The sequence below is a fragment of the Sciurus vulgaris genome, assembly GCF_902686455.1.
Source record: "Sciurus vulgaris genome assembly, chromosome: 10".
Lineage (NCBI taxonomy): Eukaryota > Metazoa > Chordata > Mammalia > Rodentia > Sciuridae > Sciurus > Sciurus vulgaris.
In genome coordinates this window covers 122,379,802-122,401,137 of record NC_136470.1, presented here as the reverse complement: position 1 = coordinate 122,401,137, position 21,336 = coordinate 122,379,802, and the positions used below count along the sequence as shown (strand labels likewise).

The 21,336-nt window shown below is 46.7% G+C and overlaps 1 protein-coding gene across 1 annotated transcript in view; it reads right to left on the bottom strand.

Annotated features, from left to right (window-relative positions):
- LOC306670306 (ephrin type-B receptor 1-like) overlaps nt 1–21,336 on the bottom strand; it is a 307,350-nt gene that overhangs the window by 149,424 nt on the left and 136,590 nt on the right. Inside the window, exon 3 of the mRNA XM_079154992.1 lies at nt 1,674–2,355. Within this exon, the coding sequence (XP_079011118.1) occupies nt 1,674–2,355 (682 nt within the window). The remainder of the gene's footprint in view (nt 1–1,673; nt 2,356–21,336) is intronic.

Below are 21,336 nucleotides of genomic sequence, written 5' to 3'. Positions count from 1 at the left end.
GTTCCCAGAGTCCCAATTAAATCAGAACCAATCAATGCTTGCTCCGGTTCCTGCCGTTCTGCTCAGGAAATAATGAGAAAAATGAGAGGCCCAGCCAGCGAGTGCAGGGTGGCAGCCCTTCGAAGCCCAGAGAAATCACCCATGTACTGTCGCAAGCGTGCCGGGCAGCAGGTGCACCTGCGCCTTTAAGAACTCAGCCTGGTGTCTTGGTCCCCACTCGGACCCCAAAGAATGTCAGAGAGGGCACCCCTCACCCCACCCCCAACCAATGGGACAAAGAAGAGCACTGTGGGACCAGACCCAGCTGGTTTTAAAACTGTCTTCGGTGATTCATCACTGGATCTGGCGCTCTCTCCCCTCTGTTTCCACACCATCCATCACGGGTACCAGAACCCAAAAATCCAATAAAGACACAAAGGCACAGCTCTGCGCTCTCAGCAGGCCTCAGAAAGGCTGTGTGCAGCCCCAGCCCAGGCAATTAGCTGAGTCCATGGGGTGGCAGTTCTGATGGGCATTAGCAGTCCTGTGCTAGGCACTTGACGGACAGGTGCTTGGGGAGGAAGGTGACTGGGAGGAAGAAGGCATGGCTGGGATGGTGTTCAAGCAAGGTGGTGACAATAGGGAGAACAGGTGTCAGGAGGCTCAGGAAGGAGAAGAAGGGGCCATCTACAGCCCCCAAACTCTAAAGGACTGGGTCAATCCTAGTGACTATTTGGGGAAAGGTGTTGGAAAGCCTTCCTCTTAAAAACATCAGTCCCTCCGATGGTCACAAGCAAAATTTCATAACAGAAAGAAGTCTTCTCCCCAGCTCTGGATTCCCCCACGTTCAGCTTCCATGACTTAAGTAAGACATAAGCTGCGGGCCTCCAGACCCTTCCATTCACCCCCAGAGCAGACTGAGCCTTGCACCAGTTTAGGCTATGTCTTGCCACAAGTGGTCTTGGGCTCTCTAGAACTGAGGAGCACCCAGGTGAGCACAAGTTAGCCTCACATCCCCGAACTGCAAAGCTGGCATCACCATGTCATTCAAAAGCAAAAGGTAATGCCACACACGATACACTCCTACTCCCATTCCAATAGCTTCATCTCCTTCCAGGGCCTGGCATTGAGCCCCAGGAGGAAGACAGCCAAGCCAGAGGGCTTTGAATTAATGAGCTGCATGGGTTCAATACCAAGTTCAATGCTGTGGGAGCTGGACTGAAATGAACTAAAATATTTTCCAAATTCAGTCACTCCTCAATTACCCTTGAGTGAATTGTCCATGACAACCCAAATACTCCATGCCCCATAGCTTGGGCTAGATGCAGGATGCAGAGGGGTGTGTGAAAGTATGTGTGGGTGCTGGGGATGACTGAAAAAGGGAAAGAGAGAGAGAGAGAGAGAGAGAGAGAGAGAGAAAGTGTGTGTTCCCAAATTAAATATAAATTAGTGATTATTATTTTCCACTCTTCAGAATTGTCTCCATCTCTCCCTCCAAGCATGAATACAGACAATCTGGAAACAATTGAAAAATCATCAGGTCTAGCACTGGAGATCGAGGTTCTTCTGAGTGTTATAATAAGCCACAGGCACTTTCTGCTCCTGGATGACCCAGAGGTAGAGTAGAGAAATCTTACAAACTTGGCCCTCCCCAGGTAGGCAGGAAGCAAGGCCCTCAGGCCCCCAGGGCTTACCCTTGCAGGCCACGCTGTTCTCGGGCTCATAGCCAGGCTTGCAGGTGCAGCGCCCAATGGGCACCATCCACTCCCCGTCCCCGTTGCAGTAGAGTTTAATGGGCACGTCCACTTCCTCTGCGTTGGGGATGCATGTGCCCCGAGCAATCACCAGAGATGTGCTCTCAGCGCCTGTCATGGTTTCTGGGAACACTGCAAAGTTTTGAACAATGCTGGGACACTTTTTGAAGAAGACACGGACAGAAAGGAGAGACATACAGGCTCCATAATCCTGGAAAGCGAGGTAAAAACCATTCCGAGTAAGAGGCCCAAAGCTCCTGACTTCCGTGTTGACCTTCATCAACCTTCCCCCAAAGTCCACCTGGGAGAAGCTCTCATCTGCAGCTATGGTGTCCACTTTGAGGTAGGGAGCTTCAGACCAGAAGGCCGACTTCTTGGTGGCAATGACAGAGTCAGTCTCATAGTAGTACAAGTTGAAGGTCTCCTTGCAGGAGCCTGGGACATTGGGGAGGCTGCTGCAGTCTCTCACAGTGAAGCGCATCTCTGTGTAGATGCGATGGGCCCCCCGCCGGTTGATGAAGGTGGTGAGCAGCCAGTTGTTCTGGTTGGGCTCGAAGACATTGCACACCTGGTAGGTACGGATGGTGTTCAGGTTTTCATCGTAGCCACTGACTTCTTCCCACTGGGCCAAGGAGTCCACATGCAAGAACAGAAAATAGAGAGTGAGAAGACAAAACAAGGCAGAACAGAGGAGAATCCTGGATCTGGAAGGGCCTTAAGAGCTCACCCGTCCCACTTCTTGCTTGGGAAGTGAACACATCCAACTTCCACTTCATTTTTGACATCTCCTTGTGAGCAGATGTCATAGTTCTTTGCTCCCCATACCAAGAGAGAACAGATTTTATTCTAGAAAACATGTCATCGTCTATACTATAATTCTCAAGCTATGACTATGGCTTATGACATCAGTGGGGAAAACCTGCAGCTCTCAGCCCTGAGTGATGGAAGGACTTTCTTCCTTCCTGCCACAGCCTCTATGAATTAGTGGTCCAATGACATGCCACCCCTCATTGGAAATCTCCATCTCTGAACCTGATTTCTCTATTGTGGTGAAACTCCTTTATATCCCTGAAAAGCACATGAATATGAAGCTTTCTAGTGTTTCTCAACAAACTCAGATTCTCATAAACTTTTGTTTTATGACCTTACTATCTTTGAAAGAGCTAGGCTATAAAACTTTGTGGAGGTTGCTAAAAGAGATCTTCAATGAAACAAATTAAGCTCTATTATGTGCAAATTTCAAGCAAAGGTTTAAAGAGAAGAATGTTGGAGGATATTACTCAGGGAGTAATGGAAGTTTCTTTCTAAGGGAGAGCCATGATTCCCATTGAAAAAGAGAGCTCCTATTCTTAGCAACCCTATAGATTGGAAGAAGAGGGTGGAACAACAACATTAGATAATGTCTGTCAATATTCCCAACAACTAGGTACTATTATGTCTAATTTATGGGTGAAAAATATCATGCAATTCCCCCATGGTGGTGTGGCTGTAAGAGGAGGTGTAGAAGTAAGGACCTAGAGTGTAGGGCTTTGCACAGACTAAGAACTTCTAGAAAATTAGTTCAATAGCAGGCATCAAAAAGAGAGCTTCTGGGTCATTCTTTCTTCTGCGTGTTATAAGGGAAGAGGTGGAGGAAATGGCCATCCTGTTCATATCTAGAAGCTCTCAGGGCTCTGATCTCAAGAACTGAGTCTACTCTCAGGAACAAAATTAAAGTCCTCTTCTGTCTGCCTAAAATAAATAGGGGAGAGAAAAAAATTAAACTTACTAAAGTGCAAAGAGAAGGCAGGTTAGGATCCTTGACTATTTAGCAACTGTGATCAAGGTAAACAGAACATATCCATTTCTTTAAATATTGTGCTGATAATTGTTCATGGTGTGGAGTTTAAATATATAAATTGAAATTTCTCCATTAGCAGCTAAAAGCCAATTATGTGTGCAGGGGAAATATCCTGCAACTGCTTCTCACAAGGGGTTAAGGCCCGTATGGAGGCAGGAGAATGGAGGCAAGACCACTCTTCAAACTGTGCCAGGGCATCAGAAAGACCAGGCAAAGTGTGAAGGGGGGATGGGCAATGGGGTGACCCTGCACATCCAGGCCTATAAAATGACCTCTCTCATGGCCAGAATGAGGCAGCTGGCTGCAGTCTACCCGGGATCCTGCTGACCCCTAGCACCTCCCAACCCTTCAGAAGTGCCAGCTTTCTCCCCAGCCGGAAGTCCTGAGTCAGCTCCTTCCAAGATCCTTGCGCAAGTTTGGGGACAAAAAGGCTATCCTGGCTCACTGCCCTAGATAAAGTCTCATTCCCTCCACAAAGCACCCAGCACCCCATCAATCACTTGATTCCCAGCCACCCTTTATGATCTCCCAGCACTTCTCCCAGCTCCACTTTATTCTAGAGAGCCATACTTTCACTTTCCAAACCCACGAGTGTCTCCCACCTCTAAGCGTGTTCTCATATGGCACCTTCTATGTGGGATGCCTGTCGTTTTCCAGGTCTTTCTGTTGCTACCAGTTCTTGTTCCCCAGGCTGGACTGGATTCCCCATCTCGGCACCCACTCTGGTCTTCTCCTTCTCTACGGTGCTGGGGCATCTCCCCCAGGGGTTGGTGAGCCCCCTAGAGCTGTAACACGTCATCGACCTGCTGCATCCTATCACAATCCCTGGGCGGGGCGTGGCGTAAGCAGGTGGACGTGCCTGTTCCCAGACCCAGTGACAAGGCCACCAGCAGAGTGCGGTTCTACTACTGCACAGTTCATGAGGACTATAAATTCCCACTGTCAAATCTCACCTGGACTTCGCTTAATTTCTTATTGATTCTCTTGATGTAGAGAAACCACTTTTTCTTCTTTCTGGAAGACTGTATTAGGTTCTATTTAAATGTGTGTTTGTTAAAGTTACGTTCTGCTTGCTTGGTTTTTGGAGCCAGAAAGCAAATACATTAGGGAGAGGAAGTTGCTGACAGCATTTCAGATTAAGTTTTCAGACCTCCCTCCCTTTCCCAGGTAACTTTACATGACGGTCGAGGGAAGGAGATCTTTCTTTTACTGTTCTGCAATTGTTTAAACACAGCAGGCCTCACGATCCGTTATTTCAGCAGGTATCAGTATAAATGTGGGTCACTTGGTCAATGCACAGCTGAAGCATGTGGCCCCATCTAGGATGGAGGCTGCACACAACTGGAGTCTTCAGCCCACCCAAGACTAATGCAGCTTTGCTGTGGCAGCAGGATGGGAAGCCCACGCACCAGGCTCACCTGAGCACAGAGACCATCACCGCCAATAGGTCTTTAAGTAAACAGAAGGAGGATTTGCACTCTCATGGAGCTGTGATATTGAGAACATTTATCTTAGAAAATGACACTGATTAGTATTATAAGACCCATCAGAGGTAATTGTCTTAAACATTAACCTCTCTAGGCCTCAGTTTTCTCATCTGTAAAATGAGGAATCATACTGGGTGACCTCGAGTTGTAAAATTCTACAGATCTAATTGATTCCCTGACAGCTCCCAAGGGAGCGATCAAAGCAAATTAGAGGGAATAGAGCTGTATATTCAAAGGGAAAGAGTAGAAAGAAATTGAGAGAAAAGGAAAATAGCTCCCTGTTGTTTGGGGAAAAGCCACGAGGAGTCTCACACTAATTTCTTTCCATCATTCTTCTCCTGTCAGCAGGGACTGGCGACAGAAGCCATCAGAGTGGGCTAGAGGAGGGACAAATGCTTTTGAGAGCAGGTAGCAATTAGAATGGGGACCTAAGATTTTAAAAGAGAAGATTTTGGTTAATGGAGATGAGGGTGGGGTGGCATTCCCAGCAGGGAGAGACAAACATCATTGTTTATGATACTTGGAATCCGCCTCCTTGCTTCATAGTTAGTTATACCTCACTCATTCATCAAAGAAAAAATATTGACTAAATACCAGTTTGATGCCAGGCACTCCATTAGCCACTGGGGCTACAGCAATATGAAGCTTATAATCTAGTGAAAGGAACAGAAATTAGTAAATGATGATGAAAATAACTAAATAACTACAATCGGACTAACTGCTCTAAGGGAAAACTATGGGTTGCCAAGAAAGGGGATGAACCTGATATGCAGAAGAATGTCAGGGAAGCCCCTCCAAGCTGGGAGAAGATGGATGGAGCCTGTATGTGTCTGCTTGGGGCTGAGCATATGGGCCCAGGACGCACAAGTGCAAAGGCCCTGTGGTGGGGAGAAGCAACCTGGTGCCATTGAGGAATGAAGCCTATAAGACAGAAAAGTCATAAAAGGCTGGAAGTAGTAAGAATACGACTGAGGGAAAGGTGGATTTGATTGAGAATTTTGGATTTCAACCTGAGTGTGACTAGAGGCGTCACTGATGAGGTTTAGAGATGAAAAACACAGATGATAAGAACTGAGTTTACATTGACTTATTTTGGTACTAGGAATTGAACCCTGGGGTGCTTAACCACTGAGCCACCTTCCCAGTGCTTTTCTGTTTGTTTTATTTTGAGACAGGGTCTCACTGAGTTGCAAAGGGCCTCTCAGAGTTGCTGATGCTGGTTCGAAACTTGTGATCCTCCTGCCTCAGCCTCCTGAGCTGCCGGGATTACAGGTGGTACACACCTGTAATCCCGGCAGCTTTTAAAAACTCAGCTCTAGCCAGGTATGGCTATCAGAGAAGCGGTGTAGAGCTGGGGCTGGAGAGCAGCTTGAGCGCATGGGGGAGACAATTCAAGGCCACCTGAGCCATCCAGAAAGAGGTGATGGAAGTTGGACTTCCCAGGGAGACTAGAAAGATATTTGGGGGGAGACTCTAAGCTCTCTACTAAGCCTAAGGTAGGGACAAGAGACCAGACCAAGGGGCTGTGTGTCCCCTAAACACTATTTCATGCACCTGTCCTCCTTCTCCTCCCAGGATTAGAGTTTCCAAGGTGCTTAGGATACTGCTTCCCCACCACCTCCCCTCTCCTTCCTGAAAAAAGGTGGAGTTTTAGCAGACTGGGGTAGTCTCCCCCACAGGTGCCCAAGGTCCTGTTCAGGTGCAAATGTCTGTTCCCCTGAGCCTTGCTGGCTCCAGTCCCTGGAGTCTTCTCACCGTCCACCCGAGAACCCACTTCCTCAAGGTCTCCTTTGGTAGCTACTTCGCAGCCTCCACTTCGAGGCATTTGACAAATTCCCTCCTGTCGTCTTTCCGGTAATTATCTCCTCCCACTAAAATAACAGCAAAACACCATGATTTGCTTATCAGATTGGCAGAAAATTAAAGAGATAAAATTCCATGTCTTGGTAAGAAAGTGGGAAAGGGCAGAGCTGCCCCAGCCTTTGGGGAAAGTACAAACTAGTGACATTCTTCAGAAGTCAATGTAGTAGTTCTCTCAACATTTAAAATGCTGATCAAAACTCAAATCAGTAGAGACAAGGTGAATCATTTTTAAAAATGGTGATAACTGGGTAACCATCTGGAAAAAGCATAACTCATCTGTACTTCATACCTAACTCCAGAATAAATTCCCAGTGAATCAAAGATTTCAACATTAAAAGTGAAACCATAAAAATACTGAAAGAAACCATGGAGACAATTTCTGGATATGAATTGTGACATGAATTCAGAAACCATAAATAGATAAATTCAGCTCTACCAATTTTTTCCAATTTTTTTAATGGCTTAACGGAAGAACTGTAAGCAATGTCAAATTAAAAAATAAGAAAAACAATGAAAAAAGTCTAATTTATCACAGATAAAGCATTCATTTTCCTTAGTATGGAAACAGGACTTACACATCAGTAATAAAATAGAAAAATGGATGAAAATATGAACAAACTCCTCATGGGGAAAATGTGACTCTTATACATATGAAAAGATGCTGAATAATGTTATTCATTATTACAAAAAATGGTAATTAGCCAAGTTTTAATACTTTTTTTGTCAGAGAACAAAACTTCGATAAACTGCTGGAGAGGGTGTCGATGAGAAATCTGATCCATATTTGGATGAAGGGAAAATTTGTACAACCTGTAGGGAAATTTTGATTTTATTTATCAAAATTACAACTGCACACATTTTTTGATTCAGTAATTCAGAAAATAATCCCTCAGACATATTTTCGTGTATTTGAAGTTAGGAACACAGAGTCATTTACTGTTGCTACCATCACCTCCAGAATGTTGCTCAAGCTGGGGAGCTTAGATCATGGGTCTGCAGATGATGCAGTGGCCTCTTCAACATCTGCTCCAAGGGTGACCTGCCAGAGTTTTACATAGTCATAGTGGAAAGAAGAGCCATTAACTGAAATTGGAATGCTCACCATCAGCTGAATAGAGGACTCAGAATTTGAAATAATTTGACTAAAACAAAATAAGTTCTGGGACGTTGTTGCACATATTTATTTGTGGAGTAAGCCTCCTATTTGCTGCAGGATAGTTTGACTGTGGTCCTATTTATTGTAGCTCTCAACTGGACTCTACTACAGTAACAAAGACCTTCATAAATAACTATGAACTGGTGAACACGCACCCAATATATGTGCCCGTGCAATGGAATACTATTTAGAACTGAAAAGAATGAAATTCTGGCATGTACTGAAAATGGGTGATCCTCTAACACATTATGCTAACTGAAGGAAAGAAACCATGTTATGGTTATAGTGTGAGACAAGTTAAGAAGGTTCAGAGGAGAAATGATTGAGTTTTGAGAGTCTTAACCTAATCAGTGAATTGATCCCTAATGGGATTAACTGAGTGGTAACTAGAGGCAGGTAGGGTGTGGCTGGAGGAGGTGGGAATTGGGGCGTGGCTATGGGGTATATATTTGTATCTGGAGAGTGGAGTCTCTCTCTCTCTTTCTCTGCTTCCTGATGATGTGAGCTGCTTCCCTCTGCCATGCTCTTCCGCCATGATGTTCTGCCTCACATGGAGTCAGCCTCCTATGAACTAAGACCTCTGAAACCATGAGCCCTCAAATAAGTCTTTTCTCCTCTATAATTGTGTTGGTCTGGTCAGATCATTTAAACACAGCAGTAAAATAGCTGACTAAAACAGTGTGCTATGGTTTAGATGTGAGGTGTACCCCACAAAGCTCATATGAGACACAATGCAAGAAACTTCAGAGGTGAAATGATTGGACTGTAAGAGTTGTAACCTAATCCTCTGATAAGAATTAACTATATGGTAACTGTAGGCAGGTAGGGAGCGGGGGCTGAAGGAGATAGGTCACTGGGGCATGCCTTTGGGGTTTATATTTTGTCCTTGGTGAGAGCGTTCTCTCTGCTTCCTGGTTGCCATGTCCTGAGCAGCTTTCCTGTACCATGCCTTCTGCCATGATATTCTGCCTCACCTCAGGCCCAGAGCTATGGTCAACTGTGGACTGAACCTCTGAAACTCTGAGCCAAAATAAACTTTTCCTCCTCTAAGTTCTTGTCAGGTCTTCTGATCACAGCAGCAGCAACAACAACAAAACCAACAACAACAACAAAAAAAGCTGACTAAAACACCGGGTATCTCAAAAGACCACGTCATGTGATTCCAAATACATGAAATGTTCATAAAAGGCAAAACTACAGACAAAAAGGTATCTTAGTATTCCCCTGGGGCTGGGGATTGAAATAGAGAATGACTGAATATGGGCCTGAAGAGTCTTTTCTGGGGTTGACAGAGATTTCCTAAAATAAGATTGTGGTAATGATGGTAAACTTTAAAAAATTTACTAAAATAATTGAATTGTAAACTTAAGTACATTTATATTTATTATATAAATAACACATCAATATAGTTTTAACAGAAAAAAAAAAAAAAACTTTATTACCTGGCCTAGCCTACACCTCAATACCCCAACAATGCCAGCTTGGTCTTGGTTACCCACAAACAGCATGCCCACAGCAATGCCACGCCCCTGTTTATCCTATTCCCTATGCCAAGGATGCCCTTCTCACCCCTTTATCCCTGCAAACCAAGAGTCAAATATTCATTCAATCTAGTTTATTGGTGGATGAACAAATGATGCACAAGCTGAGGCAAAGAGAAGGGACAGGTGACCAAGGAAGTATCCCTGTCACTGAGACTAAGAACCCAGGGAGTATCTGAAATGTGGTCCAAAGAAAAGATCAGAATCTTGGGCCCAGGACCTCATCTCAAGACTCTCTGATTTTCCACCCTGGTGGCCAGTCAGGTAGTCATCAGGACAAAAGTGCCCTCCATCTCCAACACACCCAGTTCATCACAATCTGCCACTTCTTTATACGATAGTTGTTCTATCTGGCCTCTCTCTTACACTACCATGGCAACAGCACTAGGGCTGGCATTACTTCAAGCCTGGATTAATGCCCTGGCCTGCTGTTTGGTCATAAAGTAGTAGCAATAGATAAAACAAGAGATGTCAAAGGCCAAGTCGGGATCAGACCTTCTCACACTTGGACAAGAAGACCATACCCATTTCTGCTCCTTGATCTTGTTGCTCATATTCTGACCAACTCGAGTGTCCTTCTCCTACTCCACTGTCATTCCGCTGATCTCCAAGACACAGCAGAGAATAGCAGACCTGGCTGGAAGTCACTGCAGATGACTAAAACACTCTGTGGACAAATGGGCAGACTGAGGCCCAGAGAGATTCAATGGCTGGTCCAAAGTCAGGCAGCTGATTGACAGCAGGGCTGAGATCTCTTTTGCTCCCTCCTTCACTGAGGCTCAGGTCTTCCTTCCACCATGACGACTTCTCCAGCGATTGTTCAGCTACTCTTTCTGAATGCTTTAAGCATGATTGAGTTTATTCCACACAATTTAGCATTTGATAACACACTGTTTTGAAGTATTCTTTAATTGCTTCATGTGTGTGACTTTGGTTTCTGCTACCAGGATATGAGCTCCTTGAGGACAGGGAATTAAGTTGTGACTAATTTATTAGTTCAATTCAATTCAAGAAGTAAAATAATTTCACCATTTAGCTTCGCAACACTAGAACTATGCAACAGCATTTTAACCAGTAATATCCGGGACCAGTGAAATCCACAGGTTTCTCAGGGCTCCACTCTCACTCCGTTTCACCTGGCTTTTACCCTGGGTGGTTTTATCTGCACACGAGCTGTACCACCATGACCTACCTCACCAACCTGAACTCTCCCCAAAGCCTTGGGCTTGTGTATCCTGTTGCCTGCTGGACACTCCTGACAAAAACCTGGAATTCATCACCTTGTTCTCTGCAGACCTCTGATGGAGGACAGCACCATGACCACACAGTCCCAAATATCTGGGAAGCCAAATATCTAAGAAGCACTCTGGACTCTGCCCTCTCTATTTCCCTCCTTTTTGCTCCCCATTGCGAGAGATTAACCACCCAATCCTTTATCTCCTGTCTCCCCAGTTTTTCTATCCAGCTCTCCCTTCCCATCTTCCCACTGACTTCTTTCTTCACCCCCAATGATTGTCCCACTCACTCTCCTTAACTCTCCTGCCCTTAAGAATTTTCTAAAATAAAAATTCATCTTTCCTGTGGACCTGTCCCGATAGGGCTGGGACTGTGTTGGGGACCTGGCCATCCTCCCAGTGCCTAGTCCTCAAAAGATGCTGGAAGCAGCGAGTGAGGCGCTCCCTGTTCCTTAACTTCTCCGCCTCCTCAGTCCCTGGTCCTTCACTGAGCATTTTGAGCAGATGCCACCAGGTGAGCCTGTCCCTGGAAAAAGGAGAAACAAATCAGACTTGCACAGCCCACAGAATATTAACAGCCTTTGAAAGGGCACTATTATTGATGCAAATAGACCACCTGTCCTTGAGATAAGCATAATAAAGAAAACAATGACACCCATTAGGGAGTACTTGTTCAGGCTTTCAGACCATGACTTTGATATATGAGAAAGACACCTGGAGGTCCCTCTAAGATCTAGGTTTGTTAGACTTGCTTATTGAAAGTCAGAGCTTGCAGATCTGCTGCTCTGGAGTGCCCCAGATTGCCTGTTGACATTTGGACAGTGCATATTGACTATTTGCAATCTGGCTGATTGTGTGCCTGTGGGGGTGTGTGTGTGTGTGTGTATGTGTGTGTGTAAAGTGTGCTGTCAAAATTCTTTGTCATGGGCTCTATGCACTGATCCATCTACATAGCCTTCTAGAACAACCTCTGGAAAGTCTGACACATTCTTTTATCTTTTAAGGCTGGATCTGACTCAGAAGTAGGCAAAGGTCATCTGGAGCCAATTTTGAAGAATGAGATGAATGAGCAAGCTCATATCAAGAAATAATATTTATCTGTTAAACATGAAGAGCCAGTATAAATGAAGTTAAGAGATTTTGAGCTGATTCTACCCTATATCTGTGAAGAGAGTTCCAGGCGTGAAGCATGGAGTTCTAGAAAGATCTTTCAGAGTCGGCCCCTCCCTGGACTGCTGAAATGTCTCGCCCCACCCAGAATGCTCACTGGCTGCCATGATGCTGTATCATAATGTCCATAAACCATTTCTACAAGGCCCAACTGGGAAGGTCCACCTCCTCTGGGACACCTTTCTTTAAGATGAAAATTGAAATAATCCTTTTCTCGGTTAGCCTAACTAGATCCCAGCTATTCTGATCTGTTTCAAGCCCCATTCACTGAATTTGTTTTTTAAATAAGGAATTGAACATCCACTACTATCTCTAAGCATGTTATAGGTGCTGGCGACACAGCAGTAAATAAGAGAAAATGTTCTTGCCCCTGGGAAGCTTATATTCTAATACGACAAGTCAGAGGCTAAACAAATCATATGAAGTCACAAAGTATTAAATACTATTAAAGAGCTTGTAAAGAGATAGAATGGCAGATGGTTCGTGGGGTGGTCACGGAAGGTCACCCTCTGGCAGAGATCTGAATGGCACCGTCAGCCAAGTTCAAGGGTGCAGAACCAGAGTAAACTGGTGCATTGCCAAGAAAGACGGGAGATCAGAGAGGTCACAGGCACCAAGAGTGAGGAAAAGTGGAAGGAGATGAGGCTGGGGAGATGACCAGGAAGCAGATGGACCCTCACTGCTTCCAGTTACTTCTCTGGGACCACAAATGACTTTCTAAGCATCAATTTCCTCATCTACAAAATACTATTTACCTTGTAGGGTGTGGCAAGGACTGAAAGACCAGGAAGTAACTCATCTGGTCCTGTGCTGGCAGCTAACTACCATTCCCCAAGTACCAATTATTATCATTATCATTTTGACCGCCATCCTTCTTACTGAGTCATCAGGGTGTGGAAGTCATCTTGATCCTAGATAAATGATGCTACCTTATGGTCAGCAGAACACAGAGACTAGGTGTCCAAACTTCCTGTCCTACAGTGTAGCTAACCCAGATTGTCTACAGAACCAGAGGGACAGCCAGCAGCCCCCTTCCCTTCTCCTCTGGGCCTTCCTGTGGGCCTACTTCAGCATGAGCTCTCTTCCTTCAAGCAGACAATCCCTGGACCACTATCAACCATCAGCTTAGACCACAGGAGACAAAACTGGACACAGATCACAGACATTGGGCCCATCCTGTAGTTTGAATTTGGGCATACACTGTTGTGGGAAAGATGTTATTTCAAACAGTTGCTACCACCATGCCTTGAGGGGCCATATGGGACTTTGCCAGCACTGCCCAATCAGGGAAGATGGCTGTTCCCTCTGAATACAAAGTTCTCCGGAGCCCAGACAGCACTGAACTTCACAAGGCACACGGGAGGCCAAAGGTCCTTTAGGGCAACAGAAGGCTCAGGGCTGAGCTGTAGCCACCACCAGCAAGCCTTTTCTGCCAATGACGCTGGGCTCTACCGAGGAAGCTCCTGTGTAGACAGTAGACTAAGCCCAGAAGAGCTGGGATATTAGACAAGCTAGAGGCTAATTAAAATGTAAAATGAGGTCCATGGGGCATAAACTCCTACAAGCCCAGAGGGATCTATCATTTAGTACACCAACCAACCAAGGCAGCCTTTGCTCAATGGCTCCCTTGAGGGCTTGAGCACCAGCTCACCTCCCAATATGCTTTATTTACCTCCCAGATGTGTAGGGCTGGGAGGACACAGAGGTTCCCCCTCCCCCATTCATTCCCATGGCCCATGCCAGGGTGTGCTAAAGAGAAGGGTGGTTGGTTCAGGGTGGGGCATTGCTTCTAAAAACCCAGCACCTGGAAAGGGCTTCCACACTGCGGTGTTATGAATTCCCTGACTTATAAATTTGCAGCAAGGACACAATAGGGTGAGATTCAAATTAGAATATGAAAAACCATGTTTCCCAGGGCGGTCCCTAAGAGCAAAGTTTCACAAAATCCACTGGAAACCAGGATGGTAGAGAAATGCAGGAAATACTATATGGAGGTGAAGAAAGCCCCAAGCCAACGCACTTGATCATGAATGGAGGTGTCTGTGCATATTAAACCAGGGCAGAGGTTTAGAAGCACTGCTGCAGCCATGCCAACCCAGAACCCAGATCATGTGATCGCTGGTTGGCACAGGGGTCAATTTCACCGGCTCTGGAGTAAACTGGACTCAGCTATGTGACGATGGATAAGACTTCAAACCTCTCAGAGCCTCAGTGTCCTCCTCTGCAACACAGGGAAACTAACAGTACAAACTTGCGTAGGTTGTTGTGAGGATTAAACATGATATAAGGCTGTGAGTTACTGAAATATAGTGGGTTAGCATGGACACCCAACTCCAGAGACACCTGCTCAGCCTCTCCTTTCCTCGAAGGCCTTGGTTCTCCTTCTACAATGTATACAATCCACAGTTCTCTCCTGTGTGTCTGGTTTCTGCCCCTGTGGCTTTTATCTTTCCATGTTTGCGCCTGCATGCATGAGTGTGTGTGAGTGTGTGCACGTGCAAAGAGGGATCGTCCTGTGGCCCTTCCTCAGGCATGCCCTCTCCTTCAGGGCCACCCGAGCACAGGTCAGCTCCACACACTGGGTCTAAAGAAGCTCCCTCCCCGCCCAGCGATCCCATGCCTAAGGGAGCCATGCCACTAGAAAGCAGAGCTGGCCCAAGGTCCAGATGGCGCACATCTCCTTGCCACCTGACACATTTCACGCCCACGTCTCTGCCAGCACACCAGGGGAAACACTGCAGGCCTGTGCTTCTGCAGGAGGCTACTGGTCCACATCCCCAAGGCCACCATAACCTCCACCAGGCAGCAGCATTGCATACCAGGCCCTGCCTGGAGTGGGGTCCTCAGCCATTATGACAGCTGCTGCTGCTGTTGACACTGCAACAGTGACAAATTCATCCTCCTGACAAGATCCCTTTAAATAATTCACAGGGAGTTGGGGATTAAGACACTGTTTCTCTCTGTCTCTGTTGAGATTTAAAATACCTCCAGCTGGGGCATTTAAAGAGCATATAATGGGCTGGCCCTCTTGGGTCTCCCCTCCCCCTCCTCCTTTTTCCCATTTCCCAAACTCACCCCCCACCCCACCAGTCAGTCCTATAACAAGGAGGTCCAGAAAACAAGAAAGAGGGGGGTGGAAAAAAAAAAAAGGAGGGAACCGGTGCTTGGCTGGTCACTATGGCAACGGTGGCAGGGTATTCAGCTGCCATTATCCCAGCGCCTCACACATGTGATTATCTTAAGCTGTCGATTGAATGTGGTTCTCACTGCTGCCCAACACGGCCTTGTCGAACAAGGCAGGGGCGGGAGCCGCGGGCCCCAGGCCCCAGCTGCCTAAGACTGTAGGCTTAGACCTGGTCTCCATTGATGGAAGAGCAGTGAGTTGCCTCTGGAGAGACTGGTGGCATTTCCCTCTCCTTGGAGGGAGTTCTGCTCAGAACGCACAGCAGAGGCCAGCCTGAAGCTGGGCCGCCACACTGGGCTGCAGCCTGGGGAAGTGGGCTTCTCACCCCGGAGCTCACTGCAGGGGCGGGCTGGCTGTCCTGGGGATGAGAGAGCCAGCCCTGGGAGAGGAAGGGGCGGGGCCTTCTGGGCGGAGCTCTTGGATTCATTCCCATTCTCAGGGTAGAGGAAATTGTCAGTCTCAGGGAATAAGTAACCCAAACCTGGCCTGGAAAGAAGACGCCCCTTCTCTGGCCTGTCTGCTCCCACAATTGGATGGGAAAGTAGTGGCTACGTGTAGCTACTTCAGGGGACTGTTTTTTGCAGGGACTGCAGCTGCGAGAGCTTGGTCCTAGGAAGCCTGTGAGGGACTCTGGCCTTCATTGAGAAGAATTATCTCGATCCTTTGCCTCTTGGACTTGGTTTTGGACCATCTCTGGGCTGAGGTTCCTGAGTCCACAAACATTCCTGGAATGACAAGATCATGCTTCAAACCCCACTAGACACACTTTAGTTTTTCCAATGTCCTTTTTAAAATTCAGCTCCAGATTAAGCCCACCATTTCAGATACACGTGGGTCAGCACCACGCACAGTGGACTTGCAATTGGACTGCTCAGAAGGCCTGAGATAGCCTGGCCTTTCCTGCAATGGTATCCTGTGGTCAGAGACAAAAGGACGGGGCTTTACTTTAGCCTCCACTAAAGCGCTGCCCACCATGTCACCCTGGCTCATTGGTACACAATTCATTGCTTGTACCTGATTGCAAACACAAACTATTACCATTGGCCATGCTGGTTCGAAAGCAGAATTCCCAATCAGCAGGCCAAGACTGCATCTTAACTCCAACGTCTTTCACGCTGGCTGTCCTTTGGGACACTAGGATATGTGTTGGACATGCCCATCTCCACCAGACAGCATGAGAGTAAGCATGAGATGAGATGTGGCCTGCTGGAACCCCCAGCCACAGAGGGGGAGGGGTTTGTTCAGCAGCCAGCTGGGGTCCCCTGGCAGCTCTCCTTCCCACCAGTCTTCACTTCCTCAGCATTTGCCAGCGCCCGTTGGGAGGGAGCTGGCCCATCCAGGCTTCTCTGTCGCTGCCCGAAGCTGGCCATCTGCAGGGACTACCTGTATCCTTCCTCCTCTGGATTTCGGGCCAGGGCTCGTTTGCTCTGTGATTGGAGCTTCTCACTTCATGCTCCATGGAGACTTGCCACTCCCTGTCCCCAAGCCCACACATCACAAGTCACTTGCCCCACCTCCCTTGTAGAGCTTGCTTTAAAAAAAAAAATGACTCACAGGGTGCTTACCACATACAGCTCCGTGGCCCATGGCCTGCAAGTCTACCCTTTCCCTTCATAGGATGTTGGGAAACATTTGCCTCTCCTAGTTGCCCCCCATCCTCTGGTTTCTCAGCAGTCTATGACACTGAGATCCCTTCACACTCTTTTGGTGACAGAGGTACAAGAGTGAGAGTTGTGATCAGATGAGCTTGGGGGGTCAGTCTCAGCAATACCCAGTCCTATTACTTTGAAGAAAAGCTCTGAGCTTCATGAATCTGAAAAACCGAAGAAATGCCACCTACCTTCAGGGTCCTGATGAGAAGTCAGCGAGGTAATATAAATAATGCCCGATGCCGGTACGCTGTCAGTACTTTATTATTGGTGACACGTGTACTAGTCATCAATAATAATAATATCACTATTAGTAAACAAGGTGTGCTCCTGACCCCTGATGTTCATGCAAGAACTAGAACCTACCAGGAACCCTGGAATGTCAATCACGCATCCCCTGGGCATCCTTCAATCAGTTCCATTCTCCTCCCATGCAAGTTAAGCCTTTCAAACAAGAACGAATTCTATCACCAGCACTAGTCAGGGCAAGAGGTATTGTGCTGAGCTTTATAGTTTACAGAAAAGGTAAACACAATTTAATACTCCCAGTCACTCTGTAAATAATCTCTTATATGACCATGTTATAAGGGCAGAATATGGGAACTTAGCACAGAATGGCAATAAATCCAGAACATCAGATTCCAAACCCTGGCCTTGTTCCTTTGGAAATATAGTTTAGGCCAAATTATTCTAACATTTTAGGCTATCGCTAGAAGTAAGGCCAAAGGCAGGGTCCCGGGGCTGGCCAGTTTCCAGAGGCTGATCTCATTCTTCATCTGTTTTTCCTGGGTATCTCATCTAGGCCTCTTAACTTTGCCTCACCTTCTTCTAATGCTCTCTCTTCCCCAGTAACATTCTCTCCTTCACTCAGACCACCAAGCTGGCGGGCTGTGTGTTCAGGTGGGTAGAACTGATCCACCTGTTCCAACTTGGTGCCAGTCAGGAGACTGGTTCCCTTCAGCTGCCTTTAGAGCCACCTGCCCTTCAACTTGAGAAGAGCTGTCGTCAGCAGTTGGTCTTCAGACTCACATACCAGTGGCAAAAATGTTTATAGTGTTGGGACAAGGGACATGATTGGGGACTGCCTTCCCACAGAAGGTTTTAGAAAAAAGAAATGATACCTTTCTGAGCAACCAAGGGTTAAACTTGTCAGAGATGAGGTGCAAATGAAAGAAATTCAGTCTGGGAAAAGGCCCCTCCTCCAACCTGCCTACCCACCACTGCCATGGGTGTGAGGATATGGCTGCTGTGAGCGGTCCCCTTCAGGAAACTCTATTCCCTGTACTGAGACTTCCTCAAGAGTGGAGAAGTGGGTTTGCGTGACCTCTGGAGTTTGTGGACAGAAATATCCTGCTCTGCTGATGTGTGCATGAGTTAGTGAGTCATTTCCAAGAGTGAGAAAATGAATCTGTCTGAGGTTAAAGTTCTAATAAACCATCAGAACTCTCAAAGTCCTTTAATCCAGCAAGCTAGGGAAACCTCTCTCTCTCTCTCTCTCTCTCTCTCTCTCTCTCTCTCTCTCTCTCTCTCTCTCTCGACTCTACCATCCACCCACACGCATCCCCAATGGCTATCTGCAATCAATATATTAATGTTCTATTCCATGCCATGCATTGCATTGCCATTCTATTTACCTCCATATAAAATGCATACACATGCCCACTTCTCCCTAAAAGTCTCATCTAAAAGTTCCGCCAGGGAATGTCTGCAGAGGATAAAGCAAGCAGAACAGTGTGGGTGTGTGGCCTTGCTGCTCACAGGACCCAACTCTCCTCCCGAGGACCCGGCCAGCACCCACCAACCTGTGCCAGGCTACCACACCTCTCCCAGGAGCAGGGTCCGAATCTCCTGGACCTTTCGGTTCTCCTGGAGGAGGCCCCGCCTCCTGACTCTCTCCCGAATTCCCCCGCCTTTGTCTATCACTGTCTGTGTCAGGCAGGTGATTTTAAACTTCCATTCCTAAAAGACGCATATTATATAAAAAATGTTTTAAGTGCCTTGGGGTGTTTTGTTCCTCATTGCTTCATAAAAGTGACATTAATAGCCAGGGAAGAGCTCTGCTGAGTGCAATTACGAGGATGTTTCAGGTATGAAAGCTGTTTTGAGCCTGCTAATGTTTCCTAATTACAGGCCTTTTGGTAGAGAGAGAAAAAGATAAAGAGTGGGTGGGAGGCCTAGGGTGGGGAGCTCTGACTTATCTCAGTGGTTTACCTGGGGAGTGAAGGGGAGGAGAGGGGAGAAGGGAGGGGTCAGGGAGGCCAGAGGCCCACCAGCAGGGAGGCTGGCCTCTCTCTGCTGATCAAGTGGTACTAATTTCTGGGTAACAGCTCTGGAAAAGGACACCACTCGGCTGTACTGAGAGAAAAAAGCTTCACAGGCTGAAACTGAATTCAAGGAGCCCACGGCAACTCCGCCTAGGTTCCCCTGAAGCCACCTTCTACAGACACTACAGTGGGTGGCATTTCACTGAGAAAGACAGCAGAGCATTGTCCCCACAAGAGCCAGCCTACCGGAGGTTAAAGGTCAGCATTGGGACCTTTTAGCCATGTGACCTTGAATAATTTATCGTGATTTATGTCTTCACATCATGTAGTGTTAGGTTTTTTTGCTTTTTCTCTTTGGCATCTACTCATCCTGCTGGTACCTACACCCTGATTCCCTCTGAGGAATGACTCCCTTCTGCCCTTCAGTCTGGGGCTTCCAGTGGACCCTGCGCAATTCAGGATGCACACACACACTCAGTGTGGGGGGCAAAAAGCACTCACTCTTCTGGCTACAGAGGTTGGTTCAGGGCAGGCATGGGATTCAAGCCAAGCCTCTTAGGGCCAATCAGAGCTAATTTCAGGGCTTCTGCTTGAGGGCCCAGCAGGAGGTGCATGTTTTTCCCCAGGGCATGTGGATGGAAGAGGATGAAAGGGCTGGAGCAGCTGCAGAGAGGGCAGAGAGATGAGGTACAGGGAGAGAGACTGATCCTAGGGATCTACTGGTCCAAACATGAAAATAGAGCAGCCCCTGGACTATCGACACTAAAAAGCCCTGACTGAAAGTGTAGGCTGAGAATGGCTTCCAGCAATCAGTCACGAGGCCAAATGTTCCCAAGTCCCCATGCAGCGGCCTCAGGCTGAGAAATATGACCGATCCTGCCCCATCCCCCACCTCCTACCCTGGCATGTCCCAAAATTCAAATACATGAAATTCCATTCACAAAATGAGTTTGCCCACAGCCAAATATCTCTTGGATCTGCCTAATGTAGCTCAGGGTTTTCTGTCTTAATTAGTATGATTGAAACATTAAAGCAAGAAAAGAAAAAATTCAACCTTCCAGAGGCCTGTGATGTGTTAACATTTCCTAAGTATGTACCAAGGAAAACTTTTGCTGACATTGTCTCCTAGGTGACAAGGTTATCCATTGAGCAGAGGAGGAAACTGGGGCTGACCAAGTCTAAATGACAGGCCCCAGATCACACGGGCCGGGAGCAGCAGGGTTGGAAGGCAAGCCAGCTGATTTGGTGCCAAGACCTGGGGCCTTCGCTGCTACTCCGCACAGTTGTCACCCATCAGCCCAGATCAAGTTGAACTGATTTTGCTTGGCCTTGAGACAGATGAGGCTTTGTTACAGTGGATCTCCCTCTGGAGGGCGCTTTCCTTATTCCCATGAGGTGGGCAGCTGGCGAAGATGCCTGGAGGATCTGACTGGATTGCGAGGCAGCCAGACTGCCACGTGGCCCAGATGGTCCACACCTGGTCGGGCCAGTAGTGGCTGTGCGTGAAGGCCTGAGTGTGCCTGCGCTCATGAGTGTGCCCCTCACGTGAGGAGTTAATGACCAGATGTGGACATTGACGTGAGTGTTTTTCCCCTCACAGTGGCCTGCTCTGAAAGCTCAGCACTTGTACCCATCTCTGAAAATATTTCCAGAACTCTCAGAACTTCCCAGAAGGGTATAAGGTGAAATCAGCTCATTTAACTTCATGTATCCATTCATTCACAGGCACATACACACAAAGACACAAACACACAAACACACACACACACACAAGTAGATATATACACAGGTCCCCATCTATACACTCATGCACATATACACATGTGAACACACATAGGTACATACACATATGCACATATATACACATACAAATGCATATAGATATATACACAGACCCTTATCTATACACACATATACATATAAACATGTAAACACATGTAGCTATATACACATATGTACACACATATATATACACATATAAACAGACTCATATCTCTATATACATAAATATGCATACACACATAGATACATACATATACAAATGCCTATTACATACACACCTACATACACACAAATATAAATATACACATACATGCACATATATATACAGATATATATGTGCAAATATACACACATATGTGTACATATACAAATATGCAAACTTATGCACACATATACATTCAGACACATATACATTCAGACACATATGCACTT